Source organism: Colius striatus, chromosome 13, assembly GCF_028858725.1.
Source record: "Colius striatus isolate bColStr4 chromosome 13, bColStr4.1.hap1, whole genome shotgun sequence".
In the NCBI taxonomy this organism is placed as follows: domain Eukaryota; kingdom Metazoa; phylum Chordata; class Aves; order Coliiformes; family Coliidae; genus Colius; species Colius striatus.
This window is the reverse complement of record NC_084771.1, coordinates 1,751,894-1,767,360: the sequence shown is the minus strand read 5'-3', so window position 1 is coordinate 1,767,360 and position 15,467 is coordinate 1,751,894. Positions and strand designations below refer to the sequence as shown.

Genomic DNA, 15,467 nt, shown 5'->3' with positions numbered 1-15,467 from the left:
GGCCCCAGGAGCAGCTCACACGAGCCTCAGGACTTCCTCAGGGTTCCTCCCTTCCTCTACCTGGACACACATGTGTCCTGTCCTGTCTTCTCCTCTCCCAAGGCTGTTGCTTCCCGTGCTGGGGACAGAGCTCAGAAGCCTTGTCCCCCTGCCCCAGCTCTGGGGTTGTGAGGGGTGTCCTGCCGTGGCACAGCCTCCCCGAGGCCCACAGTGCCCTCTGTTGCCTTCTGGAACTGCCTTTCTAATCCTCTTCCCACTCTGCCAGGTTAATCTGGGATTTGGTTGCCCAGTCTGGGAGGAATTAAAGAGTCTCCCTGCTCAGGGAGGCTGCCTTCCTCCCCAGAGGCCAGCTCACAGGGTTCCCCCAGGAGCAGCGTTTCAGGGAAGGAGCCCAGCACAGGGCCAGGGCTGGTCAGGGCCCTGTGGCACAAGCAGTGCCAGCCTGTGCTTCAGAGATCACAGGAACAGAGCTGGGGTACAAACAGGGCTTTATTGAGGTGGGTTTGCACACACAAGCATCCCTCAAAGGTGAGAACAAGCTCCTACCAGGCCACAGCCCACTAGGTCTAAGACTCAGTAAGATGCAGAAAAGCTGCATCACACTGTCCCAGGGAGAGTTAAACCCCTCTGGGGGAATGGGGCTGAGTATTTACAGCAAAGCCAGGGTTGTGGCTGCTCTCTCAGGCAGGCTGCAGCAGCACAGTGTGTGTGAGAGCAGCTCTGGATGTGGAAGCTCCTGGCAGCAGAGGTGTGTGACTGGCACAGAGTGCAGCAGGGCAAATGAACACCATGGGGATGCAGCCCCAGGCCCACTCCTCACTTCTCCATGAGGGACTCCAGCTGCTCCTGCAGGGATGTCATCTGGGAAGAGGGAGTGAGGCATCACGGTGAGGCCTTGGGGCTCCTCAAAGCTCCAGCCCTCCTCCTCTGTTCCTGGGGCCCTTTGCTGTGCCCATGGGGCACCAAGCTCCTGCCTTGGTGCTCACTGAAACTCAGCAGAGCTGCCCAGGCAGATCTGCCACGATCCCCCAGCACTGCCCCTGCTGCACACGGGTACCTGGGCTGGGCCTCACCCCAGGCAGGGATCCCCCCAGTCCAGGGCTGCTGACTAGACATGCTTTGGCTCATTTGCTCCTCCTGAAAGAAGGCTGCAATCAGCCCCCTGCCCTGTACCTCCCTGTGCCTTAGGAAGCTACAAGATGAGGTTCAACCCCACTTGACCTGCAACACTGGAACTGAAAGCAGCTGCTGTGGTGCTGGGGTCAGGAAACCTCACCAGAGGCCAAGCCCAGAGCTGTGTCATGCCCCAGTCCTCCCCACTCCCTGTGGGAGCTGCCTCACCTGCTGCTTCTCTCGCTCTTCCTGCTGCTTGAATTCATCCAGCATAGCCTGGAGACGGGTCTGCAGAGACAGATGTGCCACACCACAGTTACCAATGTCTTCTCAGCCGAGTGGGTGCTGCCACAAGGTGTCAAACGCTGCAGCAAGCCCCAAAGTGCACTGAGAAGCAGCCTCCCCTTATCCCCAGCAGTCCCATGGATTACTTTGCCTCCCAAGCAATCATGGATCAAGACAGAAATCAGATGTTGAAATGGGAAAGCTCAGGAGGAAAATAAGGAACAAGTGAGGATCTCAGCATGTAGTAAGCACTGTGATGTAGCAGAGGGTCTGGTTGGGGGTTATCAGTTACACAGCAGCTGTGAATAAGGTCACAGGAGCTCATTTCCCTAACATCAAGTGCTTCAAAATGTGCACTGTGTGGGTTTTCCTTCCATTCTGCTCAGGTTCCATTTTCCTTGTTGCTTAAGGCAATAATTAAACACACAACAGTTGGTGACTCAAAGCTGAGTCCCATTCCTAGCTTAGTGATGGCAAAGAGATCTGGGTGGAAAGAAACAGCAGCTGTGTCCTGCAAAGCCTCAGAGTCACTGCTGGTGCTGTGGTACAGGTGACTCTTTTGCTGTCAGCCTGCAGAAGCTGGCAAAGCAAGACAACACCAACCAACAGTGAGATGAGAACTGGTTCCTCTGGCCACACCACAGTGACCTTTACCCCAGCAGGGAAAGGCCTCTGGCTTTTGCAGGGCAGCAGCTGGATCAGTGTGCTCCATCTGAGGGCAAGGCAGGAGGCCTGAGGAGACCTCAGGAGAGCTCTCACCTTGAGGGCCAGGTTCTCCACTTTCATGATGAGATCTTCCTGGCGCTTCCTCCTGTCCTGGGTCTCCTGGAGTTTACTTTTCAGGTTGTCAATCTGTTTCTGGATGCCCATGACTGGAAGACAAGAGTGAGCTCAGAGCCAGAGCAGCAGCAGTGCCTGGCACCCTTGTGCTCTCCACCCTCCCCTCACCTATCTGGTTGGAGCCCTCGTTCTCCTGCTGCTGCCCATCAGATTCATTCAGCTTGTCCTGCAGCTGCCTCTCCAGGTCCTCCTCGGTGTCCATGATGTTCAGGTCTTCATCATCATGGTGATCCCTCTCATCTTCATCCTCGCTGCTGCTGCTGATGTCATTAAAGATCTCCCGCAGCTCATCGTGTTCTAGGGGGGTGCAAAAGGCAGAGCCCAGCTGATGGCCTCCCAGCACCTCAGCCCTGCTGCCCATCCTCCCTCCCTCACTCTCAGCCCAAAGACAACAGGCCCCAAAGACAACAGGCTAGAAAGGAACCAAGAGTCTTCCCCCTCCCTGCACCTGAGGAGCCATGGCCTTGCTTATGGCCTGACATCCCTGGGGAGGAGATGTCCAGGCTGGTGAGAGAGCCGTGGTTGTCCACTTCTTTGGTTTCATCTTCAGCAATGACTTCCCAGCCTGAGGGCAGGAACAGGCAAGTCAAGGGCAAAAAAAGAGGACCATGAAAGGTGCAGTACAGCAACAGAACACTAAAAGCTGCCAGACTCCAAGCCAGCTGTGCACATCCAGCAGCAATCACTCCAGCCCTCTCTTCTGGTGACCTCTCTGCTGTCACTTCAGCTCCTGCTCAGTAACAGCACTGTGGAAGATCACCACAAAGAAAGGAGCTTTGAACAAGGCCAAGATGAAGCTCCACACCTTGAGTGCTTCTCATGTCCTTCTCCTTTTTTACCTTACCTCCCAGGCTTTCATGCCCACTCCAAGTTAAACTGGACTCTCCTTTCCAGAGCCTCCCCCCAGGTCCCACACAGTGTCCTGTGCCACCCTTGCTCTCACGAAAGGATACGGACACTGACAGCTTCAGCATCTGTGCTCAGGAGACGTTTCACCTCTTTTTCCACATCAGGAGACTCAATGTACTGGGCCAGAGAGAGGAAAGACAACAGGGACACCATGAAATGCCTCGTGTGTGCTGGTGCAGGTGAACTCCAACCCTCCACCTCTGGACAGAGCCCTGCTTCAAGCCTCTCTTCTCTCATGTTTCCCGTTCAACCTTTGCTCATGCTCATCCTAAAAGTCATTTATGTACCTCCAGAAAGTAACCCATCTCTTTTGCACAGAGCAACTTGATGCTCTGACTTTTTTAGCTGCACTACTTGTGAAGGAAGCCCTGGGGATGTTGTTTCCTGGTGGATGGACAACTCAGCCCCTTCCCACTTTGCTCAAAACAAGGTCTCACTTTGTCACTTTTTAATTAGCCAAGAATCTTAATGCAGTGGCATCAAATCTCTCCTGTGGGCTGTAAGAATTGCCTGGAGTCATTTGTGTCTCAGATGTCATGCAGAACTAACACCCCATCTTGTTCTCAGAAGTAGCAAAGCAGAGCAGAACAAGTCCTCCCAGCCTCTCCCCAACACCTTGCCTGCTTTGTGCATACGAACAGACTCAGGCTCTGAGCTCCATCTGTTGTCACTCCCCCAGCCACAATGACAAGTTATTCTATTTGTAGTGCTGCTTGGCAGGGAAGAGAATGAGCCACACAGAGAGAGATCTCAGCTGGGGAAGCAGGAATGACTGAAGCCTCATCTCCATGTGAGTCTTCCCTACGAGCAAGAAGTGCTATGGCAATGCAGGTGAGGGTCAGTCTGTTCTCCCTGGTAACAAGCAATAGAACAAGAGGAAACAGCCTCAAGTGTCAGCAGGGGAGGCTCAGGCTGGGTGTGAGGAGGAGTTTCTGTGCTGCCAGGGCTGTCAGGCATTGGAAGGGGCTGCCCAGGGAGCTGCTGGAGTCACCGTCCCTGGAGGGGTTTCAGAGCTGGGTGGGTGCTGCACTGAGGGCAATGGGCTGGGGGGTGATGGGGCTGGGACAGAGGCTGCACCCCATGAGCTGAAAGATCCCTTCCAGCTGAAACCACTCTGTGATTCTCTGAGTGCAGCTGCCAGAACAGAATCCAACAGTTCCCTGCAGCAGCACCTCAGAAACCATGGAAGAAGTGGCCAAAGAAGTGTTTAAACCTTCCTGTCACCCTCATCTCAGGCAAGGAAATGTGAAGCAATGTCAAGGAACCACATGCTTTGTGGACTACCAGGCAGTTCCAGCTCTAATGCCTCTGCCTTGCCATGCCCTGCTTGCTGCAGCTGCATCTGTGTGAGAAGCAACTCACCTTCTTCTTCGCTGTCTTCCGGAACCGCCTCTTCCGGACGTTTTTCAGGGGGAGAGTGACTGTGACAAAGGAAACAGGTTGCCTGTGTCAGGCAGATGGCATAAAGGGAGAGCTGTGTGCCAAAAGGGACAAGATCCCTTCAGGAAAAGAGCTTGCACTGCCATGGAGCAGCAGCCCAACCAGGCCCAGTGAGGGCCCTGCGTGGCTGTGGGGACAACGGGGTGCTGGGCCGGGGGGTTGGGCACAGCCTCTACTCACTGCCATGGTTCCAGATGAATTTCTTCTCCCTGTCTTTATCTTTCTTCTTGTTTGCTTTGGGATCAGTGCTCACAGTTTGCTCTTCCAAAGGAGGGTAGAGGTCACCATCCACAGTGCAGACAAGCATCTGGAACCACCCCATAAACACTTTAACTTATCAACATGAGGGCAAAAGGATGGGAAAGCTCTTCTGGAAAATGAATAGTGACCAGTCACAGGGTCTCAAGGGCTGGGAGGGACCTGAAGAGCTCACCCAGTGCAACCCCCCTGTCAGAGCAGCAGCACCTAGAGTAGGGCACACAGGAACTCATCCAGCTGGGTTTTGAAGCAATGGCATGTTGTGAGCCAAAGAGATTCCCAGGCACAGGGTGTGAGAAACCCAGCCTTGCACCCTTAGCTCCATTCACATCCAAACCCAGCTTCACACAGACAAAGCCCACTTCACACTTCAGAGATGGGCTTTCTAAATGCCTTGCAGGGTGGGGAATTTTGGCCTGCTGATACTGTGAGGATACAGAAATCAGTCACATTACACTGGGTGTCCAGCTGCCAAAGCACAGCAAGGGGTGTCCTGCAGTGGGAAGCAAGGAATCAGGCAAGAACCTGGCAGTGCTGGCTGATAAGAAACTGCCCATGAGCAGCAACGTGGCCTCGTGGGCAAGAAGCCAATGGCAGCCTGGGGGCATCCAGCAGAGTGTGGGCAGCAGGGCCAGGGAGCTTCTGCTCCCCCTCTGCTCTGCCACAGCTGCTGAGGCCTCAGCTGGAGTCCTGTGCCCAGTTGTGGGCTCCCCAGCTGCAGAGGGACAGGGAACTGCTGCAGAGAGGCCAGTGCAGGGCCACCCAGATGCTCAGGGCACTGGAGCATCTTCCTTGTGAGGAAAGGCTGCGGGCCCTGGGGCTGTTCAGGCTGGAGAAGAGGAGACTGAGGGGGCAGCTCATTCATAGCTCCAAATCTCTCACTGGTGGGTGTCAGGAGCTTGGGGCAGCACTTTCTGTCTGTTGTATCCAATGACAGGACAAGGGGTGATGGGATGAAGCTGCAACACAAACAGTTCCATTGAAACACAAGGAGAAACTGTTTGAGTGTTTGAGTGAGGGAGCCCTGGCCCAGGCTGCCCAGGGGGGGTGTGGAGGCTCCTTCCTTGGAGGTCTTCAAGACCCCCCTGGACACGTTCCTGTGTGCCCTGATGTAGGTGGGAGCTGCTTTGGCAAGGGGTTGGGCTGGATGAGCTCTACAGGTCCCTCCCAGCCCCCACTATCTAGTGACTGTGTGATTCTAAGGAGCACAGCCCATACCTGGCAAATGTCTGCAGTCTTGTAGAAGGTTTTCTTGTCGATGGTTTTGAGGCTCTCCACGATGCAGGGCAGATCCACCAGCTTGGCTGCCAGCGGCACTCGATCCACACGGACAATCCCGTGGCGGCCGTCGGCTGCGGGAAGCCACGGGACAGTCAGCGCTGGGGCTGGAGGGCTAACCCTGAGCCCCATGGGCAGCAGGGCTGGAGGGGGGAAACACAGGCCAGCTGCACAGCTTCACCTGTGCATGGTCAGAGGAGCTCTGGGATGCTCCCACCCTGCTCACTCACCGTGGAGCTCAATGGTGAGCCTGTCCTTCAAGTTGACGTTCCCGGACTGCACCGCTCGCCGCACCGTGGAGGCGTATTCCTGGGGAGAGGGACAGCTCACATCAGGGTGTGCTTCCTCTGACAGCCTCCAAAGGCTTCTGTCCTGCTTACCCAGCTTTAAACACCCCTGCCACCCCAACACAGTCACACAATACCACGTGTTAAACCTTGTTTCTCTGTTATTCCCAGTGCTCTTCACACTCCTGGCACGACGCAGCTGTGACAGGGATGTGGGGCCCTTGCCAGACACCCTGCCACAAGGCCACAGCTCTGGGGGAAGCCACAGCTCCCCTCACAGAATCCCAGAGTGTTAATGGATAGAAGGGACCTGCAGAGCTCACCCAGTGCAACCCCCCTGCCAGGGCAGCACCACCTAGAGCAGGGCACACAGGAACCAGCTGGGTTGGGATGTCTCCAGAGAAGGAGCCTCCACAGCCCATCTGGGCAGCCCCTGCCAGTGCTCCCTCACCTCAACAGGGAACAAATTCCTCCTTGTGTTGCTCTGGAAGCTCTTCAGTTCCAGCTTGTTGCCCCTTGTCCTGTCACTGGCCATCAGGGAGGACCTGTGTACCTCAAGAGTAGGTTGTGCCAATCCCCTTTCAGCTCCTTGTCTGGGACAAGTAGGGGACTCAGCCAGCCTGAGGAGAGCCCCTGGGAGCAGGAGCTGTGTCTGCAGCCCACAGGTGGGAGCAGCCCTGCAGCCATCTCTGGGCAGGTTCAGCCCAGGGGACAGTGGGCAGGGAGATCCTGCAGTGCCCTGTGTGGTGGCCTCTGACACCAGGGGCTTGGTGGCAATGGAGGAACATCTCCCCAGCTCCCATCTGCTGTCAGAAGGCCTTGGCTCATGGTGTGAGAGGAAACACTTCCCCACTGCCTGGGTACTTACATGGAGGGGGGGGTTGGAACCTCTTATGCTCCAGCTTGCCCCTGTCCTGTCACTGGCCATCCCTGAGCACAGCCTGGCTCCAGCCTCCTGTCATGATCTTCAATCCTTTCCCTCCTCCCCTTCTGAGCATCCCTTTCCAGCCCAGCTTGTGCCCATTGCCCCTTGTCCTGTCACTGGCCATCCCTGAGCACAGCCTGGCTCCAGCCTCCTCACACCCACCCTTGATGCATCTGGAACCATTCCTGAGCTCACCCCTCAGGCTCCTCTTCTCCAAGCTGCAGAGCCCCAGCTCCCTCAGCCTTTCAGCACAAGGCAGATGCTCCACTCCAGCACCTCTGTGCCCTGTGCTGGACTCTCTCCCAGCTCCCTGTCCTTCTGCAGCTGAGGGGCCCAGAGCTGGGGCTCAGGAATGTTTTATTCCTGTCAGCAGGACACAGTCTCAGCTTTAAGCATCTACCTTACAGCATCAAGTGCACTCACAGCCACAGTAAGGGATGACCCAGCACTTGCTAAAGCTCTGCCCTTACGTTGATCCCTCCCTGACCCTCTCAGTTGTGTTCCAAGCCTGCTGCTCTGTCACAGGAGTCCCTCCCGCCAGGGCGTCCTGGAAAATTGTCTGAGCGAGTGGGAACGGGCTACCCGAGGCCAAAAGCACGCAGCCTGCTGCCACATCCCCTGCCAGGCCCGCGGCTTTCCCACTGCCTTCACCCGCCCTGCTAATCCCTCTCGATCCCGACGCTCCCCAAGGCCCGGCCCGGCCCGGCCCGGCCCGGCGCGGCCCTTACCGGCGGCAGCCGCAGCACGAACTGGCTCTCCAGCTCATGCGGGGCATCGTCCTTGCCCTTACTCATCCTCTCCTCCTCAGCCTGGAAACCGCACAGTCACCCGGGCGCCGGGAAGGCAGCCGCGGCCCAGCACCGGGCCCGGGCCCTCGAGCAGCGGCGGCGGCGGCGCTGCGGGCCGGGGCCGCGCTGCTGCCGGCTCACACCGCACACCAGGCCCACAGCCCCACGGCCCCCGGGCCCACAGTCCCCGGGCTCACGGCCCCACGGCCAACGGCCCCCGGAGGCCCGGCGTGCTGCGCAGGCTCCGCGCCGCCCGTTCCGTCCCTTCCGTCCCGCCCCGCGCGGCCGGGGAGCGGTTGCCGGCGTTCCGGTGAACGGCTGCCGGCGTTCCGGGGAGCGGTTGCCGGCGTTCCGGGGAACGGCTGCCGGCGTTCCGGGGAGCGGTTGCCGGCGTTCCGGGGAACGGCTGCCGGCGTTCCGGGGAGCGCCGCGGCCATGGGCGCTGCGGCCGGGCCGCCCGGCTTCTGCGTGGGGCTCGGCCTGGCCCTGTCCTCCAGCGCTTTCATCGGCGGCAGCTTCGTCCTCAAGAAGAAGGGGCTGCTCCGGCTGTGCCGCCGCGGCCGCGCCAGGGCAGGTACCGCCGATGCGGGCCGGGCCGGGCCGGGCTGGGCTGGGCTGGGTTGGGCTGGGTTAGGCTGGGCCGGGCTGGGGCGGCCTCGGGAGGCAGCGGCGAGCGGCCGTGCCCGTCTCCAACCGGCCTCCAGCCGGGGCCAGCGTGGGCTCACACGAGACTTTTCGCCGTCGCCCGTGGCCAGCAAAGACGCGTTTCCAGAGCGGCCGATCAAACCGGCTGCATACGGGAGGGGAGAGCAGTGATGGCATCTGCCTTGAGTTCAGCAAGGCTCTGGGCATTGTCTCCCACAACACCCTCATCAGAAAGCTCAGGCAGTGTGGGCTGGATGAGTGGAGGTGAGGTGGATGGAGAACTGGCTGAATGACAGAGCCCAGAGGGTGCTGATCAATGGCACAGAGTCAGGTTGGAGGCCTGTGGCCAGTGGAGTTCCACAGGGATGGGTTCTGGGGCCAGTCTGGTTCAACATCTTCATCAAGCACCTGGATGAGGGGACAGAGGGACCCTCAGTGAGTTCCCTGCTGGCACCAAACTGGGAGCACTGGCTGATTCCCCAGAGACTGAGCTGCCAGGCAGTGAGAGCTGGACAGGCTGCGAGTTGGGCACAGAGGAACCTGCTGAGGGTCACCAAGGGCAGGGGCAGAGTCCTGCAGCTGGGGAGGAACAACCCCCTGCACCAGGCCAGGCTGGGGGTGACCTGCTGGAGAGCAGCTCCAGGAGACAGACCTGGGAGTGCTGGCTGATAAGAAACTGCCCATGAGCAGCAACGTGGCCTCGTGGGCAAGAAGCCAACGGCAGCCTGGGGGCATCCAGCAGAGTGTGGGCAGCAGGGCCAGGGAGCTTCTGCTCCCCCTCTGCTCTGCCACATGTGCTGAGGCCTCAGCTGGAGTCCTGTGCCCAGTTGTGGGCTCCCCAGCTGCAGAGGGACAGGGAACTGCTGCAGAGAGGCCAGTGCAGGGCCACCCAGATGCTCAGGGCACTGGAGCATCTTCCTTGTGAGGAAAGGCTGCGGGCCCTGGGGCTGTTCAGGCTGGAGAAGAGGAGACTGAGGGGGCAGCTCATTCATAGCTCCAAATCTCTCACTGGTGGGTGTCAGGAGCTTGGGGCAGCACTTTCCTTCTGTTGTATCCAGTGACAGGACAAGGGGTGATGGGATGAAGCTGCAACACAAACAGTTCCATTGAAACACAAGGAGAAACTGTTTGAGTGTTTGAGTGAGGGAGCCCTGGCCCAGGCTGCCCAGGGAGGGTGTGGAGGCTCCTGTTCTGGAGCTCTTCAAGACTCTCCTGGACACGTTCCTGTGTGAGCTGATCTAGGTGGGAGCTGCTTTGGCAGGGGTTTGGGCTGGGTGAGCTCTACAGGTCCCTCCCAGCCCCTACCATGCTGTGATTCTATGAAACCTTGGCTTAGGGGTGAAGGAAGGGATGCTTGTCTGTGTGTGGGACAGCCCTCAGGGTGAGACCAGGCTGCTCCCACTTGCTTCTCAGAGGCAGGATCCTGACTGAGCCTTCTGTGTAGCTTCAGCTGAGCCTTCTCCTTCCTGTGCCTTGTTTCCCTAGGGCAAGGAGGCCACGCATACCTGCGGGAGTGGCTGTGGTGGGCAGGGCTGCTCTGCAGTAAGTACCCAGGCACATGTCACAGGGGTCTGTCCTTGCTTTCAGTTCCTTTCATGTTCTGTTCTAACTCAAAACCATACTAAAATCTCCTGCTTTACCAGGTTTCTCTGCTGAATTGGGGTTGAGGCTCTCGTGTAAGTGGGCTGGGTTAGTGCTCTGAGATGGGCTGCCCACAGCATGGCTGTGCCAGCACACCCAGCACTGTGGCTTTAGTGCCACAGCCATCCCAGCAGCTCTGCCTTACACTCGTCAACATGAATAACCAATTGTCCTTGATTTGCCCTTATGAAAGCTGTAAAAGCTGTTCCAGGGAGCAGGGCAGCACTTAGAGACACCAAACAAGTCAAAGCTCCTTTCAGCTTGGAGGACATTGTTTCTCTGTGGTGACTGCTCAGTTGCATAGCCATGTATGATGAACAACCATGAGCTTTCTCTTCCCAAGAGAACCTGTATTGGACTGCTGCTCATTCTTGCTGGTGCTGTCCTTTCCTGGTTGCATGACATACCTCAGGATGCTCAGGGAGAAACTGAGGCTCCCATCTGACTGCACTCAGACTTGTGTCATGCTGAGTTGCTCCTGCTTGGATGCTCACCTGACAGAGTTTCTCTTGCAGTGGGAGTTGGAGAAGCTGCAAATTTCGCTGCCTATGCCTTTGCCCCTGCAACACTGGTAACTCCACTGGGTGCTCTGAGTGTTCTTGTTAGGTAAGCAGCCTCAGAAACCCCCTTACCTCACCTACCACCCCTTAGAGTCACAGAATGGAGAGGGTGGGGTTGGAAGGGACCTGTAGAGCTCATCCAGCCCAACCCCCTGCCAAAGCAGCTCCCACCTACATCAGCTCACACAGGAACATGTCCAGGAGGGTCTTGAAGACCTTAAGAGCAGGAGCCTCCACACCCTCCCTGGGCAGCCTGGGCCAGGGCTCCCTCACTCAAACACTCAAACAGTTTTCCCTTGTGTTTCAATGGAACTGTTTGTGTTGCAGCTTCATCCCATCACCCCTTGTCCTGTCATTGGATACAACAGACAGAAAGTGCTGCCCCAAGCTCCTGACACCCACCAGTGAGAGATTTGGAGCTATGAATGAGCTGCCCCCTCAGTCTCCTCTTCTCCAGCCTGAACAGCCCCAGGGCCCGCAGCCTTTCCTCACAAGGAAGATGCTCCAGTGCCCTGAGCATCTGGGTGGCCCTGCACTGGCCTCTCTGCAGCAGTTCCCTGTCCCTCTGCAGCTGGGGAGCCCACAACTGGGCACAGGACTCCAGCTGAGGCCTCAGCACATGTGGCAGAGCAGAGGGGGAGCAGAAGCTCCCTGGCCCTGCTGCCCACACTCTGCTGGATGCCCCCAGGCTGCCATTGGCTTCTTGCCCACGAGGCCACGTTGCTGCTCATGGGCAGTTTCTTATCACCCAGCACTGCCAGGTCTGTCTCCTGGAGCTGCTCTCCAGCAGGTCACCCCCAGCCTGGCCTGGTGCAGGGGGTTGTTCCTCCCCAGCTGCAGGACTCTGCCCCTGCCCTTGGTGACCCTCAGCAGGTTCCTCTGTGCCCAACTCGCAGCCTGTCCAGCTCTCACTGCCTGGCAGCTCAGTCTCTGGGGAATCAGCCAGTGCTCCCAGTTTGGTACCAGCAGGGAACTCACTGAGGGTTCCTCTGTCCCCTCATCCAGGTGGTGAAAGCAATTGCTCAGGTGCTCCCATCTGTTGGCCTAATTGTTTTGGGTGTGTCTTTTCACTGTCCTCCAGTGCAGTTCTGTCTTCCATCTTCCTGAATGAGCAGCTGAATGTTCATGGGAAGATTGGCTGCCTCCTGAGTGTTCTGGGCTCCACAGTGATGGTGATCCATGCTCCACAGGAAGAAGAGGTTTCCAGCCTGGAGTCAATGGCAGAGAAGCTGAAAGAGCCAGGTACCTAAATGAAAGGGGTCCTGTCAACTCCAGGGTTGGACACAACAGTAGGAGGTTGGATACAGCCTGGCTAGACTGGGGAGGGCTGAACTAAGGTGTAGTTAAGCTGTTTCTTGTTCTGCACACCAGTGGAGGAAACATTCCCCTGTGTCCAGGATAGCCTCTGGGCTGCCTTCTGCACTGGGAAATAGGGTCTCCATGCTCTGAATGTGAAAGACTGGTGCCAGTCAGCATTCAATGTGCATGCCCAGAGGATTTAGCCCTTATTAAGTGGCTCAAAACATAGGGGGGTGGATGAGGTTCAGAATGGCTCTTAGGATGTGACAGGTCCTCTTGAGCCCAGACTGCAGGAGCAGATGGGAATCCTGCTTTACAGAGAGGGAGTCTGGGTGATGTTCCCCAGTCACTGGGACCATGCTGAAGCAAGGAGGAGACCTGGGGTCATTAACAGGTACCCAGTGTGCTTTTTTTGGGTGCTGTCTGAGGTATAGATGCAGAAGGTGAGGAGTGTGGGCCTCAGCTGCAGCTGCCAGCAGAAGGGGTTGGCCAGTGGCAGTGCAGGGCAGCAGAGGGGATTCCTCTATGTGAGGGAAGATGCAGCAGGAACTCCAGGCAGAGGTGAATGACTGTTTCAAGGAGTTAAGCCCAAGACCAAGCAGTCCTGTGACATTATGTGAGAGGATGAATCAGGTTGCAAGGATATGATTTGGGCAATAGCATGAATGGCAGAATAAGCCCCAAGGGATGAAGGAAGGAAGCACAAAGAGAGAGGCAAAGCAAACTGACAGGTAGATGCTGCTGCTCCCTAGGAGGTAAGGCCCCCACATTCCTGCCATGTGGCACTCTTCAGTCCACCACAGCCTGCAGAGTTCAGCTGGGGCTTCCCAAGCCTTCTGCCAGCCTCCTGCAGGACCCTCCTCTTCCTGGGCAACCAGTCCCCCACCTCTGCCAGTGCTGTGAGCATGGCTGTGCCCCTGCCCCCTCCAGCATGGGCAGCTGCATCCTGACAGGCCCACTCGTGGGGCTGTGCTCTGATCAGCACCCTGAGAAGCTGCTGGTGACTCTGCAGCTCTGCTCAGGCTGGAGACAGGCTGCAGCTCTGCTCAGGCTGGAGACAGGCTCTGCAGCTCTGCTCAGGCTGGAGACAGGCTGCAGCTCTGCTCAGGCTGGAGACAGGCTGCAGCTTTGCTCAGGCTGGAGACAGGCTGCAGCTCTGCTCAGGCTGGAGACAGGCTCCAGCTTTGCTCAGGCTGGAGACAGGCTGCAGCTCTGCTCAGGCTGGAGACAAGCTGCAGCTCTGCTCAGGCTGGAGACAGGCTCTGCAGCTCTGCTCAGGCTGGAGACAGGCTGCAGCTCTGCTCAGGCTGGAGACAGGCTGCAGCTCTGCTCAGGCTGGAGACAGGCTCCAGCTTTGCTCAGGCTGGAGACAGGCTGCAGCTCTGCTCAGGCTGGAGACAGGCTCTGCAGCTCTGCTCAGGCTGGAGACAGGCTGCAGCTCTGCTCAGGCTGGAGACAGGCTCTGCAGCTCTGCTCAGGCTGGAGACAGGCTCTGCAGCTCTGCTCAGGCTGGAGACAGGCTCTGCAGCTTTGCTCAGGCTGGAGACAGGCTCTGCAGCTTTGCTCAGGCTGGAGACAGGCTGCAGCTTTGCTCAGCTCTGCTTTCCAACCTTGGTCCCTGCAGGTGGAGGCTAAAAAGGCAGATTGATGGGGCAGTTCCTGGCCTGGCCTCCATCTCTCCTTGCTGTTCAGTTACACCTCTTCTGCTGCTCTCTGATGAGGCTCTTGACTTCTTTCCCCAAGGCTTCATTGTGTTTGCTGTGTGTGTCCTGCTGAGCTCCCTCCTGCTCATCTTCGTGGCCGGGCCCCGTCACGGCCAGCACAACGTCCTGGTTTACGTGCTGGTGTGCTCAGCCATCGGCTCCCTCTCCGTGTCCTGTGTCAAAGGCCTGGGCATTGCCCTCAAAGAGCTGTTTTCTGGGAAGCCTGTCCTGAGAGAGCCCCTGGGCTGGGTGCTGCTGGTGTGCCTGGTGATCTGCATCAGCATCCAGATCAACTACCTGAACAAAGCCTTGGACATCTTCAACGCCTCGGTGGTCACCCCCATTTACTACGTGCTGTTCACCACAGCAGTCATGATGTGCTCTGCCATCCTCTTCAAGGAGTGGCAACACATGGTGCTGGCCAACATCATCAGCACCATCAGTGGCTTCCTCACCATCGTGTCTGGCATCTTCCTGCTGCACGCCTTCAGGGACGTGCCCCTCAGCCCCGACCTCCTGCCCCTCTTCCTGCAGCAGGGCAGGGCAGAGCTGCACACCCCATGGAGGAGCACACACACACAGTCCTGTCAGCACCAGCCTCTTCTGCCCCAGCAGGACAAAAGCTCTCAGAGTGCAGAGGAGGAGGAGGAAGGTGAGAGCACGGGAGGGAGCCTCTGAACTGCTTTTCTGCTCCTCCACTGCAAGGCTGAACATCCTGCCTCAGCTGCTGCTGCCTTCTGCAGCACTGGGAGCTGGCAGCTCCCAGGTGGGAGATGGCTGAGCTGCCAGTGCCAGGAGGCTGATGGGAGCCTGGGAAGTGCCCAGCTCCTGGCACCCAGTGCCTCCTCACTTTCCTTTGACATGAAGAACCAACCTGCCCTCACCAGCACACGGGTGCTGGCTGTGCAGAGCCCTGCAGCCCTCATAGTGCCTTACTGAATGCACACACCGTGCATTTGGGGATCCTTAGAAGACTAACAGGTCCAAAAGACTCTTAACATGGTGCTGAGGTTACCTGGGTGTCTGCCTCTAAAGGTGACATACCCAGGACAGTCAAAGAATTCCTCTCTCGAGTACTTGTGTTGCTCACTGTGCTAGAATTTACTGCCAGGTTCACATCCAAGGCCAGAACACAGCCCAGCCCAGAGCTTCAGTGGTACTGCCACGTGCTGCTGTGGCTCTCAGGGAGGGACCAGCCTCTTCATACATCTGCTGGGCAGGTTGATGAAGCACCTGCTTGCTGTATTCTACTCATTAAAGCCCAGTCTGTTCAGTTAACCCAGTGGCTGATGATACATTTGTACCAAGAGCTTGGACCAGTGCTGAGGGATGACAAAGGCAGCAAGAAGTGTGTGGATGTGGGAAGGCTTCCTAAGGGAATGGGAGAGACCTGAGAGTGCTCAGCTAGTGAGGTACATCTCTGGGAGGTAACTAGGCAGCCATGTCCTCACTTGGCATGCTTCCATCTGCAGAGCTCTGCTGAACTCACCCTGCTG

The 15,467-nt window shown here is 57.7% G+C and overlaps 2 protein-coding genes across 3 annotated transcripts; one reads left to right on the top strand and one right to left on the bottom strand.

Moving 5' to 3' along the window:
- Nucleotides 1–471: 471 nt before the first annotated feature.
- Nucleotides 472–8,642, bottom strand: TAF7L (TATA-box binding protein associated factor 7 like). The gene is made up of 11 exons (XM_062006505.1): nt 8,064–8,642; nt 6,354–6,432; nt 6,064–6,197; nt 4,768–4,894; nt 4,510–4,568; nt 3,192–3,264; nt 2,687–2,803; nt 2,347–2,535; nt 2,158–2,270; nt 1,342–1,401; nt 472–861 (listed from the first exon to the last, which is right to left on the bottom strand). The coding sequence occupies exons 1-11, from the start codon at nt 8,127–8,129 to the stop codon at nt 817–819; spliced, it is 1,062 nt and encodes a 353-aa protein (XP_061862489.1). The 5' UTR covers nt 8,130–8,642; the 3' UTR covers nt 472–816.
- On the top strand, nt 8,159–15,249 carry LOC104553780 (magnesium transporter NIPA2). Of its 2 annotated transcripts, XM_062006502.1 has the most exons (5): nt 8,252–8,697; nt 10,254–10,310; nt 10,925–11,015; nt 12,051–12,211; nt 14,012–15,249. In XM_062006502.1, exons 1-5 carry the CDS (start codon nt 8,559–8,561, stop codon nt 14,647–14,649), a joined length of 1,086 nt encoding a protein of 361 aa, XP_061862486.1. In that variant the 5' UTR covers nt 8,252–8,558; the 3' UTR covers nt 14,650–15,249. The 2 variants fall into 2 exon arrangements, with proteins under 2 accessions (XP_061862487.1, XP_061862486.1); XM_062006503.1 differs by lacking the exon at nt 10,254–10,310 and having other exon boundaries at nt 8,159–8,697.
- The last annotated feature ends 218 nt before the right edge of the window (nt 15,250–15,467 follow it).

Bases quoted from the DNA above. Each gene is read 5' to 3' on its own strand.
- LOC104553780 (XM_062006502.1), top strand. From the start codon at position 8,559: ATGGGCGCTGCGGCCGGGCCGCCCGGCTTCTGCGTGGGGCTCGGCCTG. The intron at 10,311-10,924 runs GTAAGTACCCAG...TTTCTCTTGCAG, and splicing joins GTGGGCAGGGCTGCTCTGCA to TGGGAGTTGGAGAAGCTGCA. The intron at 12,212-14,011 runs GTACCTAAATGA...TCTTTCCCCAAG, and splicing joins AGAGAAGCTGAAAGAGCCAG to GCTTCATTGTGTTTGCTGTG.
- TAF7L (XM_062006505.1), bottom strand. From the start codon at position 8,129: ATGAGTAAGGGCAAGGACGATGCCCCGCATGAGCTGGAGAGCCAGTTC. The intron at 6,198-6,353 runs GTGAGTGAGCAG...GGCTTCCCGCAG, and splicing joins GCTCACCATTGAGCTCCACG to CCGACGGCCGCCACGGGATT. The intron at 2,804-3,191 runs GTATCCTTTCGT...TCCTGCCCTCAG, and splicing joins TGCTGAAGCTGTCAGTGTCC to GCTGGGAAGTCATTGCTGAA.